The 16,590-nt window shown below is 34.3% G+C and overlaps 2 protein-coding genes across 2 annotated transcripts in view; both read right to left on the bottom strand.

Annotated features, from left to right (window-relative positions):
- Positions 1-16,590, bottom strand: part of LOC123552973 (uncharacterized) — a 63,487-nt gene that overhangs the window by 25,793 nt on the left and 21,104 nt on the right. The gene's annotated exons all lie outside the window — the stretch shown is intronic.
- Positions 9,897-16,588, bottom strand: LOC123540732 (uncharacterized). Its single transcript, XM_053541633.1, has 7 exons — positions 14,009-16,588; positions 13,642-13,737; positions 13,304-13,379; positions 12,004-12,104; positions 11,371-11,426; positions 10,762-10,953; positions 9,897-9,975 (listed from the first exon to the last, which is right to left on the bottom strand). Exons 2-6 carry the CDS (start codon positions 13,696-13,698, stop codon positions 10,938-10,940), a joined length of 306 nt encoding a protein of 101 aa, XP_053397608.1. The 5' UTR covers positions 13,699-13,737; positions 14,009-16,588; the 3' UTR covers positions 9,897-9,975; positions 10,762-10,937.

Raw genomic sequence — 16,590 nt, 5'->3', positions numbered from 1 at the left:
TCATTTTAGCAGTGTATTACAACGGAAAACTTGTTAATTTGGTACTTTGAAGAAGAAAAAGATTTTTAAAAAATCATTATTATATAGAAAATATATTAAAAGCGATTTTCAAAATGACTGAATTATGATGTCTCGAACGTATCTGCAGGCGTCGAATTATGGTACAAAATTTACGCACGGGGGTGGGGGAAATAAAATCACATGCACCGAAAAATCTAAGTCGGTGACCCCCAGTTTTATTTGTCATTTGGACTTGGTATACATTTCAAACACCATTTATTGAAAACATTCAAAAATTTAATTCAGGGATTTTGTAATATGCTGATTTAAAGCCGAAAAATGCTGCGAAACTGAACGTCAATTTTTAGTCAAAAACGGCGATTTTCTTTCCATTTTTCAAAAATTTGTCGGTGTAAAACAATGTTTCTTACATCACCATACAGGAAATACTAATTCTCGTCGAATAATGTATAGTTTATGAAACTTTGTTTGCTGGTGTCGTCACAGTACCCGTAACAGTGTTGACAAGGATACGCGGCGACGTCATTTTACGCATGGGGGTGGGGGAAATAAAATCACATGTACCAAAAAACTAAGTCGGTGACCCCCCTGTTTTATTTGTCTGTTGGACTCGGTATACATTTTAAACACCGTTTATTGAAAAAAAATCAAAAATTTAATTCAGGGATTTTGTAATATGCTGATTTAAAGCCGAAAAATGCTGCGAAACTGAACGTCAAATTTTAGTCAAAAACGGCGATTTTCTTTCCATTTTCTCAAATATTTGTCGGTGTAAAACAATGATTTTTACATCACCATAAAGGAAAAATTAATTCTCGTCGAATGATGTATAATTATAGAAAATTTGTTGGCTGGTGCCGTTGCAGTAACCGTAACAGTTGCCAAGGATACGCGGCAACTTCAGTTTCAAAAACGGGTTTTGGTGGTCAACTTTGACGTCTCGTGTACAAAAACTGGTTGGCTCTATTGGTATAAAAATAAACTGCATCTTGTTTGAAATATGGTCAACTTTACACATGCAAAATTTCAAGGCGCTACTTGAAAGTTCGCAAAGTGTCGCGTTCTACCTTAAAGTCAGCGTTACTCAAACAAAACATTTTGTGATGAAGTGACACAATTGCAGTAAGGGTTACCATTTGCAGGGTCTGCATCAGCCATGGCTGTATTTTCATGCATTGTTATATTGATATATTTTTCACCATTGATGAAAGGAATACATGAAAAGGAATTCAGCAAATAGCACAATCTTAAGATAGCACACCTGTAAATATATAGATTTATTTTAATTATAGATATGTATTTTCATTGCCTCAGATTTCCAGGAGGTATGGCTTTGGCTGATGTGAAACAGGCTCTCTACAGGAAATGCAATATTCCCAATACAGTTGGCACTGTAGACGGAACTTTAATATCAATTATAGCTCCGTCACAAAATGAAGAGGTGTATGTCTGTAGAAAAACTACCATGCAATTAATGTTCAAGCTGTGGTAGATCACAGAGCAAGGTATTGTGTTTAAAGGTTTCACCTAAATTGACAGTTGTTGGAGCTGATTCCAGTCTTACATACATTGTACAAACTTTTGCTTCGTGAATATTAAAACTAAAATAGACTGTATTATCACATGTATGCATTTCCCCTCTAACCAATCATTTGATAATCATTTGTTTTTGTGGTATTTTAGCTGTAAAGTAAAGCAGTTATTGTGATAACTACTGCTATTATTATAGAATAGAAATCAATTTTTTTATCATACATTTTGTTTAGGTTTATTGACTTGGTAGCTAAATGGCCAGGGTCGACACATGATGCATCCATCTTTGACAACTGTGGACTCAAGGTAAATGCATGTACATCTTTAATATCCTGTATGGAAGTGTTCTTAGCTCATCTGAGCCAAAGGCTCAAGTTAAGCTTTTGTGACCACTTAATGTCCGTCGTCTGTCTGTCAACAATTTCTGGTCTGCACAACAGTTGTTTCATTTATGATCTGAGTTTAACCAAACTTGCACACAACCTTATCACCATAAGATCTTGTCGGTATAAAGACGAATCAATTTCCGGAAGATAACTCAAGAACGCAAGAACGCTTGAGCCTAGGATCATGAAAGTTGATAGGAAGGTTGGTCATCACCTGCAGATGACCCCTATTGATTTTGAGATCAGTATGTCAAATGTCAAGGTCACATTGACCCTAAACAGTTAAACGGTTTCAGGATGATAACTCAAGAACGCTTGGGCCTAGGATCATGAAAGTTGATAGGGAGGTTAGGCATGACCAGCAAATGGCCCCTATTGATTTTAAGTTTATTAGGTAAAAGGTCACAGTGACCAGGAACAGTTAAATGGTTCCTGGACAATACCTAAAGAACTCTTAGGCCTAGCATCATGAAAGTTGATAGTGAGGTTGGTCATGACCAGCAGATGACTGCTATTGATTTCGAGGTCAGTAGGCCAAAGTTGAAGGTCACATTGATTCGTAACAGTTAAACCCTTTCTGGACGATAACTTGAATTTGCTTGGGCCTAGGATCATGGAACTTATTAGGGTAGTTTATCATGACCAGCAGATGGCCCAAATTGATTTGAGATCAATAGGTCAAACGTCAAGGTCACATTGACCAGAATAGTAGAGCTTTTGTATACAGTGACCAAATAATTTCTGTTCCTTGTGCAATTACAGAATGCATCAAGGGGGCATTTCATGTTCTACGAGCTATTGTTCAGAATGGGTTCCAGAGTTAGGACCCCTGAAAGGGCCAGAAATTGACTATTTTGGTTTTGTATGCACAACAGCGGTTTCTTTTATACAGCAGAATTGGATTTTAACCAGACTTGCATCCAACTTGTATTGGCATAATATCTCGGTTCCTTTCGAGAACCAACAGTATCTCACCACTTGTTCCAGATTTACAGCCCCTTTTTATTTTGACCCTTTCAGTCATATAGAGGTTACATTTATGCTGCGATTTGATACAAACTTGCACTTATTGATCATTAGGTTAAGTTAATAACTGTGTCATGTGGGGTCAAAAACTAGGCCACTAGGTCAAATCAAAGGAAAAGCTTGTTAACACCCAGAGCCCACATTTATGACCATATCTTCATGAAACTTAGTCAGAATGTTTAACTAAGTCTTGATGACTCTTATGCCAGTTTTGAAATTGGGTCAACTGAGCCCAAAAACTATGTCACCCTGTCAAGTTAAAAGAAAAAACTCTGTAAACACTCTGTAGGCCACATTTAAGACCTTATCGTCATGAAACATAGTCAGAATGTTTGTCTTGATGATTCCTAGACCAAGTTTGAAACTGGGTCATGTATGGTCAAAAAGTAGGTCACTTACTCAAATCAAAGGAACACTTGTGAGGATTCTATGGGCCAAATGTATGACCCTAACTAAACGAAAGTTTTTAGGAATGGTCATTGGAGGCCATTTTCGAATCTGGGTCATATAGGGTCAAAAAGTAGGACACAAGCTCAAATCAAATGAAAAGCTTTTTTATGCTGTAGAGGCCTCATTTATGATCCTGTTTTCATGATGCCTGGTCAGAGTGTTTTTATTGTTGATCTGTAGTCATGTTTGAATTTGGGTCCTGTTTGATAAAAAACTAGGCTTCATGGTCAAATGAAATGAAAAGGCCCCTAGATTTTTCTAGAAAATACCCATAATCCTAATGTTAAAAACATTTTTTTGAAAGTCTCGGCTAGTTTATACTCTGTGAAAATTGGCAAGAATATTTGTTATGGCCCCCTTCGAAGAAGGAGAGATATATTGTTTTGCAGATGTCGGTCGGTCTGTCGGTATGTAGACAAATTGGTTTCCGGATGATAGCTCAAGAATACTTGAGCCTAGGATCATAAAACTTTGAAGGAAGTTTGTCATGATCAGCAAATGATCCCTGTCAATTTTGAGGGCAGTCAGTCAAAGGTCAAGATCACAGTGACCTATAATAGTTAAACGGTTTCCGGATGATTATCAAGAACACTTGGGCCTAGGATCATGAAAGTTGATAGGGAGGTTGGCCATGACAAGCAGATGACCCCTATTGATTTTGAAGTCAGTCAGTCAAAAGTCAAGGTCACAGTGACCTGGAACAGTTAAATGATTTCCGGATGATAACTCAAGAACACTTGTTATGTAAAGGGAAATTAGGATGACATGCTTCAATTTTTATTTCTTCAACAGGACCATTTAGACAGACACGAACTTGGTCACCTCCTGGGTGATTCTGGATATCCACTCAGAAAATACCTTCTTACGCCAGTAACAACTCCAACCACTGAGTAGGAAGTACGATTCAATCAAGCTCATTCAAGTGGCCGGATGGTGGTTGAGCGAGCATTTGGAATGCTAAAATCTAGATTCAGGTTTTCACTTTTTATTTTTACTTAATATTATATCTGAATTCAGCAAAGATAAGTTTACTGCTTAGCAGATGTCAGTCTGTCTGCATCTAGACAAAAATGTCTCTTGTAAGTAAATTAAAAACAGTACAGTTTTCATTCCATTTTCATGTATCATCACACGATGGGATCAAAAAAGCTAATAACAAGACCACCTTAGTCACCCTGTCACTAGGTAAAGTTCAATGTCACGATTTAAATGTGTGGGATCCATTCTTTATGTCTTAAACATATTCAAGGATTTTCTTTTAATTCAAATGTTTTTCTCAATAAGATAATGTACAGTACTCAACTGCCTAAGTTAGTGCTTATCTGAACATTTGCATGGAATGTATTTTAAGATACTTGTTTTAAAGGCCAGTCCCAAAACCCTGTAGAGGAATTTCCGTGCAACTTAGGTCTTGTTTACCTCTTTATGGCTGTATAGAAAATGCTACTTAATTGCTTCTTTGTTACTATGCAGAAATGCATTGAATTACTTGTTTAACTTGGTAGTAACATTTCCTGATTTTCAATTGTCTTACACCAGATGTAAATCATAAAACTTACAAAATCTACTGTTGATCAGGAATTGATACTTTGTATGCATATTAGGTATATAAAATCCACAAATAGCTTTGCAAGTATGTAAGATAAGTTTTTGTCCTTCAGATGTTTGCACACTGGAGGAGTTCTATACGTAAGTCTTGGAAAGTGTTGCCAAATTGTAATTGCATGTACAAGACTGCATAACTTTTGTTTGGAAAGAAACATACCATTACCAGATAACATCCAGCCAGTAGTTGTTGACAGACATGAGGAGGTGCTTGCAAATATTGCAGATCTTCATGCTGTTGCTTATCGGCAGCACATCATTGAGCGTTTTGGGTAGAAGATAGATTTTCCTCATTTGTTTAGGTCAGAGTCACATACTGTTGTTGCATGGCAGGAATAATGGAGCATTTGATCATTTTAGCTTGACTTAGAATCCACCCAATGGCATGTTTATTCCATACTGGATCCTATCTATATTTTTGAAATGTTTTTATGTCTAACATCTGTTAACAACTGAATACAACTTTATAAACTATACATAGCTTAAGAAATAATATATCTCATCCAGTGATTGTCGTTGAATAAAATCATTGTCTGGAGTTCAGATGTGAAGGGATTATATCACAAGCACAGCCCAAGTGTTATAATAATACGCATCAGAAGTACAATGATTTTATTCAAAAGCAAATCAGTAAATGAGATATATTATTTTGATTCTAACATGTTACCAAGGATTTTTAAGTACATCCGTCAAATATTTGCGTGATTTTTTTAGTTACTTTTTCAACGCGTCGTTTTGCCGAAAAGACACTATGACGTAATAATTGTGAAGTCATAACAGTGATTTGTTGTACAATAACTCACAATTTTCAGCCTTCTTTGTTTCATAGGAAAATGAATCAAGTTGTGATAGAATTAATCATATATACAGCGCAATGCGTTTATTTGAGCATTAAACTTTAACGCCTAGATAAACGTACTATACTGTTTTGGGTAATAGGATTACATCTGATATTTTTTGTTAACAACAGCATGTAACTTTTGTTACTTGACAACTGTATAAATTGTGTAACCTGTAACTTTTGCCACTTTTTTCAACACCATTTGAACTGTGACAGCATCTGATAATATCATGTAAATTGTAACTGAATATACCTTTTGTGACTTGACAACTATATAAATTGTGTAATCTGTAAATTTGCCCTTTAGTTCAATTCCTATTTTTGCCAGCTGAAGGTCTTAATGCCTCTGTAAATAACTGAAAATATCTTATGTTGCTTTGTGATAACTATGCAACTTGTGTAAAGTAACTTTTGCAACTGTTTTTTTCAATCCCTTCTGTACCGTGACAACAACATTTATTTCTACTTAAATTGTATCTTATTTTTACAAGATTTTTTTATTAGTACCTCTGTTAATCTCTGTTAACAACTGAAAATAACTTATGTGGCTTGATAGCTGTGTAACTTGTAACTCTTGCCACTTTGTCAATCTCGTCTGTACCATGACAACTAGACTAGCTCCTAGACTATGATACATCTTTTTAAGACTTTTTATGATTAAAGGTAGCGAACTGAGCCAGTCTATATCCTATGTCCAATATCATAGTCTAGTACAATCCAAAAATTCACAAACCTAATTTTAGGTTTGTTATCAATCAATGTCAAAAACTGACCACAGCCTAACTGATAGAGACTGCCACATGTTTATGTAACTCATTGATACCATCTGATAGCTGGGATTTACAACTGCAGGGGTCAGCTGAGTTGAAATTTTATCAGAAATGAATTTCATTTCTCTGTATTTGGTACTGGAAGTTAGATCGGAAAATCTGAAAGATACACATTTCCTATGGCTTGTCATAAAATGGGCATATGGAATTAAACTGTAATCGGACAATAAAGGAGTAGAAAAGATGTGTTTTTCCCCGAATTGGTAGCGGAAAACCTTGAACGTTAAAAGACAGAATGCACATATAATATAGTGGTATCATCTCTTGGTACATTAATGAATAGCTAGTTTCAGGGGCTGAATAAATGCATATAAAAGTGTTGTATTAGAAGGACAGTGAAGCACAAGTAGAGGCACACAAATCTGCAATCTTGCTCTGAGGATATTCGGACAGAATGCTTGCATTTCTTTTTATCCTGTATTCTGTTAGTTAGAAGGTATATGGCTTTTCTGAATCTAATGCAGGTGTCACATTCATTGGATGAATTTTCAGCTTTAGAAATCTGTATATAAATACATGAAAGCACATTTTTACATCAAAATTGGTATTTCTGCAGAAGATAGAAAAGTCTCAAAGTTAGAAATATATTTAATAAATCATTGTTTGGAGTTCAGATGCGAAGAAATTATATCACGAGTGCGCAGCCCGAGTGATATAATAATACGCATCTGAACGACAAATACTGATTTAATTCAAGAGCAAATCACTAAATAAGATATATTATTTCGATTCTAACACCTTACCAAGGACTTTTAAGTACAGCCTTGACGGCATTCATCACTATTTGCCCGTTTTCAATCGAATTCTTTTCCAGTGCGCCGCTATGCCGTTTGACGCTATGGCGTAATAATTGTGACGTCAGAACATTGAATTGTTGTATAATAATTCACTGTTTTCAGCCTTCTTTGTTTCATTGGAAAATGAATCGGATCGTGTTAGAATGGCATTTAACATTAAAATTGGCATTCGGTAATTAGCACGGCGCACCGGCCCTCTATACAAAGCTGAATGCTTTCATGCATTGTCCGATGTTGGCATGACATGGTAGAACAAGCAAGTGCTTCAAATCAGAATCATAAGATGATGCAGATCTTTATTTTATAAAATCAATGGACAATTAGCATTATCTTTCAGCAATAAACATTAGATATTTGAAATTTTCGCATTTATTAGAGAGAATATTGTATTTAGCTATTAGCATTAGATATATGGCAATTAGAATGATGCACCAGCCTTCCATATATGCATCGACCTTCAATAGTTTTGTTATTTATCAATCTTTGTTAAGAAAAGAAAAACAGCTTTTTTGTTTGGTGCTGCAGTGACTGCAGTACGGTGCTTGGTCACTGAATAGAAATCATTTTTGCTGACACTTGTGTTTCTTTCAATTTTGGTACAGCTTTCTCATATTTTTGTCTATATGCATGAGTTTAGACTGCTCAGTACAAAAATGTCATTACAAATAAACTATTAACTGGCTTTCCAATGGGACAACAAGTCTCGGTTTTATTAACACCTTTTGAACAGTTTAATATGGTAGCAATCGTAATCTTCCTTTTTGCCACATATTACACAAGGCAGTTTCTTTATCGTTTGAATAAACTTGAACTCAATATATCTTTTAAAATGTGCTTAAATAATGACATGCTGTAAGAAACTTTTAAAATCCATTCTTCAGTTTCAGAATTTTACTGATTAGAATAATCCTTTAAGTAAAATAAACATATTATTGTTAATAGATATATTTGAAAGAGGACCCATCAAGATTTCAAAAGTAGCAAAATGGTTTATTCTAGATGAGAATGGTTCTTCAGTTATCACCATTAAAAATCAGTTAGGTAAACAGATTTATGATCAGCAGCGTAACACTTGACCACTAGCAATGTACCAAATTATCCACGGGTAATCTAATAGCCATAGGTGCCAGTCATCTTTCTGAGAGCATTTCGGATTGTACTAGACTGATAATCTCAACATCAGTCCTCTGTGAAAATCTCTAAAATAGACTGGCTTTTGTCACTATGAAATTGAATTTGTCAAAAAAAGGGGAAAATGTAGAAATATATCTATTATCAGTCTAGTGGCTAGTCTACATGACAACAACAGTTACTATGTAAAATGTAATTATTTTTACTAGCTAAAATTCTTAGTTCTTTATAACTATGTATTTGTAAACGTCAACAAAATTGATTGATATTTTTGAAAAATTTTGTTACCATCTCCTTTTTTTGGTTCCATTTAGACATAAAACTGTATTTATAAATTGTGACTATTTTTCACTTTCTGAATTTCATTGTACCTCTGAGACCATCTATTTACAAGTGAATATAGTTCTTTTTTGTTTGCTCACCAATATTTCATATGTGGTATTAACTAAACAATATTTGATGCCGAAATAAACATACTGAATTGTATTGTTTATATGTCGAAATGGACAAAATAATAGGATAAAAAGCATATGCACAATGTTTTGTTTTTATCAAAATTAAAGTGTATTCAATCATTTGAACTGTGGCAGTTTTTTCATCAATAATAATAGTAAACTAAGCTCCACTACTCAAAGAATAAGTAGAGCTATCCTACTCTCCACGGTGTTAGCATCAGCGTTGCGCCTTGGTTAAATTTTTGTATCAGTTTTTTTTTAAGCAGATACCATGATAAAGGTTTGTCATGTAGCAGTTTTTATTTCTAATATATGTTTCATTGTAATTCAAAAATAATATGAATCCAGACACTTACAAAACTGACTACAAATTTATTTACCTTCATCATGCTGGACATAATTGATTCTGACTTTGCAACCAGTGCATATCAAGATCAGACTGCACATCCGTGTATTCTGAACATAATATGCACTGTTGAGTCAGTTTATTTAAGTAAGCATTCATTTTCACTGTTAATAACTCTGTCAGAATTGAAAGCTGGACAAGCACATTAAAGAAATTTAGTATGGTTTAAACCACAATGATGTTTACATGAACAAAGGACCATACCTCTTGTCGTACTAATACAATTTGACCAGCTGAGTTTAAATTTCAAATTCTACCATGTTTTATATAATTACACCACATCATGTAATTGATATAGTTTCGGGTGGATGAAAAGATGGCAGTCCAGACAAAGCCAAAGCTATATTCCTCTACCTTCACTGGCAGACAGAAATGTGCCGAAACCCTTAAGAAACAACAAAGTAAATAAGTGCTACAAGAATTACTTTATAATATCTCAGTTTTCAACTTTGTACATAAAATTTCATCCTCCATTATATGCTGTCCTCTTTTATCTGAAGTAAACACAAAAAAAGAAAATAGTGTTGAAAATCTTTTTTGTACTTCTTTCACATAAGGCATAAATGCTTGCAACTTCATGCACATTTAATGCAAATCTAAAGAACAGAATTAAATAGTGTGTGAATGTGACTTGATAGATATAAAACTGTGTGTTTTAAATCAAATTAAAGGAAATGAAATATCTGAAATTACAGTTGTTGCATAAAACTATGAATACAAGGTAAAGATCTATTTATAAAGAGTTGATATCAGGCTAGCGATAATGTAATTTTGTCACTGAGCACATGCTTTCCTTTGCTGATATCATATTTTGCTATCAACATGTTGAAATTTGTCAATATCCATTTCTGCTCAATACAAAATTTTCATAGATTAAGACAAAAATTGTTTTAAATCATGATTTCCTTCAATATCAATGGGTGAAAATTCTTTTGAAAAATGGTGATAATCGATTTGAAAATTGCATGTTGTAGTCTTTTTCGATTTGAATATCAACTTCTTAGTATCATTTATATCAAATCCAACATTGTAAAGTCTAAAAAATTCTGTTTCTGGTAAAATGCTTATATGACATTCAAAATATAAGCGTGGTCACATGACCTGACAGTTACTTATGCTTGGTCACATGTCAAAAAGGTTGAAAATGTTTTTGATAGTCAAAATATCTCTTTCTTGGGTAACTGGATTTTATCATTGTAGACAAAAGAGAGGTATAATAATGTTTATTGTTAATCTTATAAATATTAATGAATTGTGGCATTTAAAGTAAGTAAACTTACTGTTCTGTAAAAAGATCCAGGATGCCGGACAAATCATTCTTTTTTGCCAGTGTCTTGGTTGCCAACTTAAAAAACTCCTCTTGCACAGCAAGGGTTTCCACTTGCTGCTCTGCAACCTTCCTCTGACTTCTGCAGAGTGCAGTGTTTTCTTCATAGAAGTTTAACTGAGCCTCTTTTTACTCGGTCAATGATCTAATGAGATAAAACGAGAAACAACTTAAGTAAACACTACAAAAGATAATCATACCTTAATGACATAGCCAGCTTTCAAATGCAACACTTGATATAGCTTTAAATTCTCATCATTTTACCTACTTTACGTACAATGTCCATATGCGCAGACCGGTAAGAGAACATTATGACATCAATTATGATGTCAAATTGCCACATGACGTCTATATTACATTACTCCGCAGGAAAATAAAGTCCAGCATAATATTTATTAAGGTATGTCAATGAGCATGTCAGAATGAAAACAATCAAGGCCTTCTTGTGATTTATCCTCTCATTTACCATGGTTTAGAGTTCAGATGCTTTATTAGTTAATTGTGGTAAATTTGACGATAAACCACTCGAAGTCATTGATAGTTTGTTAAACAGTAAAAATACCTCTCGCTGTTCTTGCTCTCTCTCCCTTCATCTACAACTTCTTTTCTGCTTTCAACCTGCAATGCAAGCATTTTTCATTCAGATGTGTCTTTTACCATAAAGGACACTAGGAAGCTACAGACTGTTAAGTTATTGCATGAATTCCAAGAAAATGGAATGATATTAGGTCCTTATCAGATGGAATCCTCTTTCATAGATCTCAGTTTTTCGGTATGGAATTATATTTCCAACAGTTTTACATTAATAAGCTATGACGTCAAATTTTATTATCAGACATGTTAACTCAAATTGCAAGAGACTGAAAAATGTCTCATATATAGGTGCTATAAACACTGACATGTAAAAGAAATTGTGTCTCTTGAATGAGACACCACATATGTTGAATGAGCCCTTAAAACTTTAAATAACTCACCTTTCGCTTGGGCATTGTACCAATGCTTTTTAATCCTTAACAGACAGACAACATTTATAAACTAAAGTGTGAACATAGCTGGATTTTGGGGGATTTCGTAAGGACTTCATTTCCACCTGACACCTTTTCTGCTTGCATGCATCTAAACTAAATAATTTGTACCTTTAACTTTTAGCCATTTTTCAATCAAAGGACAGTCATTGATAATATTATATAGATACCTGTACATGAATAGTACTTGGGTGTATTACCACTGTCTCCTCCCCCTCCACCTGCACAATGGTCTCACTCGTACTTGGTTGCACGTGTGTTTCCTTGGCACCTATTGATAGTGGGTAATAAATATTTACTCTTACAATGAATGACAGACAAAGATGTATCATTCAGTCTATTTCAGTCTCCTAATATATAATATAATCACAGGAGTTTGAAATGCAACCAATAAGACCACGGAAGACTGTCATCAAGAAAATAATATATACCCACTTTGTACAAAATAAACACTTTATACATCACTTAATAATGACCTGTGGCTTCACTGTATGCAGACAATTTATTCCCTAATGAAGGCTAACTAAATATCTAAACTTTGGAATTGGAAATATCGAAGAAACCTTTTTGAAGTTGTGTATACTTTTACATCTATATGAAGTCTTTCTAATTGGTAGAATTTGATGATATGATGCAATTCTCATTCAGCTTTCTGATTATTAGACGAAATCCTTTTAAATATGTTGAATGAGTGCAAAGAAACAGTTACAGCATGTAAATTAAATAGAAATGAAAAGGGTATGTCTTGCACTTCATGACTATAGTTAAACCTGTATTAAGATTAAAAAGTGGCAACTTATACAATTTGCTTCTTAAAAAAGTGACATAAAACATAATAACAGTATCAATGATTGATAAAGATGAATGGATGTTTAATCTTGGTGACCACAAACACAAGTTAAACCGTCTGTATACTCTGTAAACTACTTTCATACTATAAAATCAAAAGTAAATGCAAATGATTTCTGTTAATTTGAAATAACTGATTTTTTTTCAGCTGAATATACTGGGATGAGGTTAAGTGCATTTCTATTTTCTAGTACTTTCAAACTTGCACCTATAAAGTTGTTTTAATTAAGATGGGTTTTATGTGACAATTGTCAAGACAATAACAAAATACCAAATAAAATATTTGAGCCGTGCCATGAGAAAATCAACATAGTGGATTTGCGACCAGCATGGATACAGACCAGCCTGTGCTATCCATGCTATTCGCTTTCAACGCCTATTGCAATTTAGAGAAACCGTCAGCAAACAGTATGGAGCCTGACAAGACTGCATAGATGCACAGGCTGGTCTGGATCCTTGCTGGTCGCAAAGCCACTATGTTGTTGTTCTCATGGCGCGGCTCATTTGTTAATTCAGCCTTTACCAGTAAAGGAGATTTTTTTATTTACACATTGCAACATATGATTTGTTATCTATAATCTTTTATTTGAAAAAAATTCAAAGCTGTTAAAATGCTACAACCTCCAGCATTCTTTTTGAATATGTCCTGTCCATCATTGATTCCTTCTATTACGGCAGATGGTATTATTGATATTATCTGGAAATAAGCAGAAAGAATGGAGTACAATCATACAATTCTTTAAAATGTGTTAAGTTAAGACTACAGAAACTTCAAATTTGCTTCTCAATAATTGTACCTTAGCTCCTTTCAGCTATTGTATTAATGTTGGTGATTTGTTTCTAGCTTTTGAAAATTATTCTCCAATTATCATTAATATTAAAATAAAAGAAAAATAAGCATCCTCAAGGATTCTTCAATGAAACATTTATTAAAATTATAAGTTACCAATCTTTGATACCTTCTCTTCCCAATCTCTCAGTGAATTCACTGCCCCACCTCCACCTGTCGTCCCCATTTCCTTCCTCCTGATCTGCTCCTTCTTTTTTGTCTGACTCTACATAAGACATTGTAATGATGTTTTAAATATAAATGTTCACAAAAATTTATAAAACATATATTTTATTGTCAGCCCAGTTAGCTGAATTAGTTTCACACAAGAAGTTGAAACTTGTAATTCTAATGAGGATTTAAACTATGATCCACTGTATGGTTACTATATATAGTTAAGTAAATGATTGTAATAAGTCTGACCCCACAGAGATTTTCTGTATTTTATAACATCACATTCATTTTTTAGATCATCAAATGAAATTCAAAGAGCAAACCTTTAAATCCTTCCATTTCTTCGTCACCTCCTCCACCGACCTGTCTGACCCTCCAATACTGTTAATTCTGGAAGAAAATATTAAATGAGTGCATTAGGTACAAACTGAAGGTCAAATGTGTAAAATAACTTAGTATTTATTTACTTATAAATCTGACCCTGTAAAAAAACTCTATTGGTTTGTAAAAAACAAAAGTCAGCGTAGTCAGTTAAAAACTCAGTCAGAGCTTATGTTGTTTTGTTAGATCTTATATATGTCTTGCCAACTTAAAATAAAACCTATCTTGTCTTGTCTTGTATTTATTATACATGACACTTTCAAGTTTGTTTTGATTATAAATGATTACATAATTCTATAATTCATCAGTCATTTGTAGATCTATCTGAACACTGTGTTTGTGTCCACAAAACACAAAATTACAGCATTTGCAAATGAAGAAATCAGTATGCCTCTTCTCGTAATTCAGAACCTTCGTCTTTTGAAGATTAGCACTTGCAGGCAGCTATTTCTTGTTTTTAAATTCTTTGCATGTTGTGGCAAACCATAATAGTTTAAAGGAATGAAAAATATATACATATGTGGTTTATACTTATTTGGTTCAACGAGAAACCGGCTGGCTGTTTCATTGGGCGAGTGTCGACACAAACCCAAGATTGGCCATCCGAAACTAGCTAAGCCTAAGTTTGCGTCGTATTAAGAAGTTATTTGCACAACTCTAATCCCTTATAATTGTAGCTTACTCATTTGGCTTATCAGGATGACTTATTTTAGGACCTTATATTTTTAGTTGTCATCCCTCTAAGACGTGAAGGGACGGCGACAGTCAAAAGTTAGCACGCGGTCCCAAAACGTCCTATTATTTGGACTATTATAATTGTTTCCATACTATATGGCGTTATTTTCAAAACATTTTTTTCAGCAAACGAATGTCTTTGTCAACAACAGGATCATTCACAGTACTTTAGCTAAATATATATATATAGATATTTCCACACGGAAATACGAAATAAAAAATAAACCTTTCACAAGTATCCCTCCAGAAATCCCCCTTTTCCTTCTCACTGGTGTCTCCGTGCCTACCATAAATATTAGACACGTTATCTGTGCACGCGTTGACGAGGACGTTGACTTCATTCACTTGCCAGTTACTTTTTCTGGTGGCTTTTACTTTTGTAGTACATGTAGCGGACATCTTGTTTTCATTAGAAACCGACGATTTTGACATAAGTCAGGTGACCCGGATGTTTACATTTCAGACTGCATCACGGTTTTAAGATCGTACGACGGAAATCAGTCTTAGCTGCGACCGAAGACGTACGACCGTGTTCATAAAACGGTTCGGCCGTAGTCGCAGAAAAAATCTTAAATATCTGTCTTACGATGCGACCGGCCTTACGACCGACCTCGATGATAAAACGGGACCCAGGTCTAAAGAAATGAAATAAACCCGTAGACTGAAAGATAAGATACTATTAACACTAATAAAGATAATTATGGAATAACCTTCTAGAAATAATTAAATCTTTAAAAGCATCACAACTCGTCTAGAATTGATCTTTTTGCTCAATATGACCTTCAAAATATTGTACTGATCAAGTTTTACTTTGGTTTTGAAGATTCTGTATTATGATAAGTAATATTTTCACCTAAGGTTTTGTGATGAATACACAATACTGAGCTGATCCTCAATGTGGGCTATTGGCAAAACAGTAAAATCTGGTTAACCAAAATGCTGTTTTTTGAGGTTTTAAGTTTGAAGATGATGGTCATACAAAGGTCAAGGTCAGTTTGTAGGTCTTGCTAGAAGGATTGTTGTGTCTGAGTAAGTACCAAATCAAGTAATTTATGTGGGCTGAAGGTGAAATGGAAATCTGTGTTGTACGACGGACCGACAGTTCAATCTCTTTGCCCAAGGGCATAGGACCATAACAAAATTGATAGGACCTGTCCATTACATATATCATATCACAATTGACCAATAAGTGGTTACTAAAATACGACGTCCCTGGGATACAGTATGGGTCCATGAGCTATATACACTTAAATATATTACAATGATAATGTTTTCTGAGAAAAAATGCCAAAATGTCATTTTCAATTTTTCCCCCTTCGACAATGAGCCATTAGCAAGGTGTAAATCAGCATTTTGACATGTACATTGCTTCCAGGCCCGCAATTGTTTTTGAATATTTCCTTATCAATGACTGGCTGTCTTTTGGGCAAGTGAATAATCTTTCAGAAAATTTTTACTTCAAAGCCCAGTTGCAAACCGTTTACGCACAACAAGCGAGCAACGGCTTACAAAGCAGTATTTTTCTTTTCTCTGCCTGAATAAATCTCACACATTTTTGCACCAAAGTCTTACTTCTAATACTCATCAAGTATACCATGACATTCAAAAATAACGTTACAAGAGGTCAGAACAGGTTAAATGCCTACATTAAACAAACACAAAATTCACATCTAGGGACGGGCTCTGATGAATGGGCGAGTGCAATAGCTCTACATATTCTTTGAATAGTCAAGCTTAAAACTTCATATGTACACATGTGTTAAAATCTTTTAGAGTATCATCATTAAGG

Source organism: Mercenaria mercenaria, chromosome 4 (genome assembly GCF_021730395.1).
Source record: "Mercenaria mercenaria strain notata chromosome 4, MADL_Memer_1, whole genome shotgun sequence".
In the NCBI taxonomy this organism is placed as follows: domain Eukaryota; kingdom Metazoa; phylum Mollusca; class Bivalvia; order Venerida; family Veneridae; genus Mercenaria; species Mercenaria mercenaria.
The sequence above is the reverse complement of the archived record's forward strand: the minus strand, read 5'-3'. Positions and strand labels throughout refer to the sequence as shown.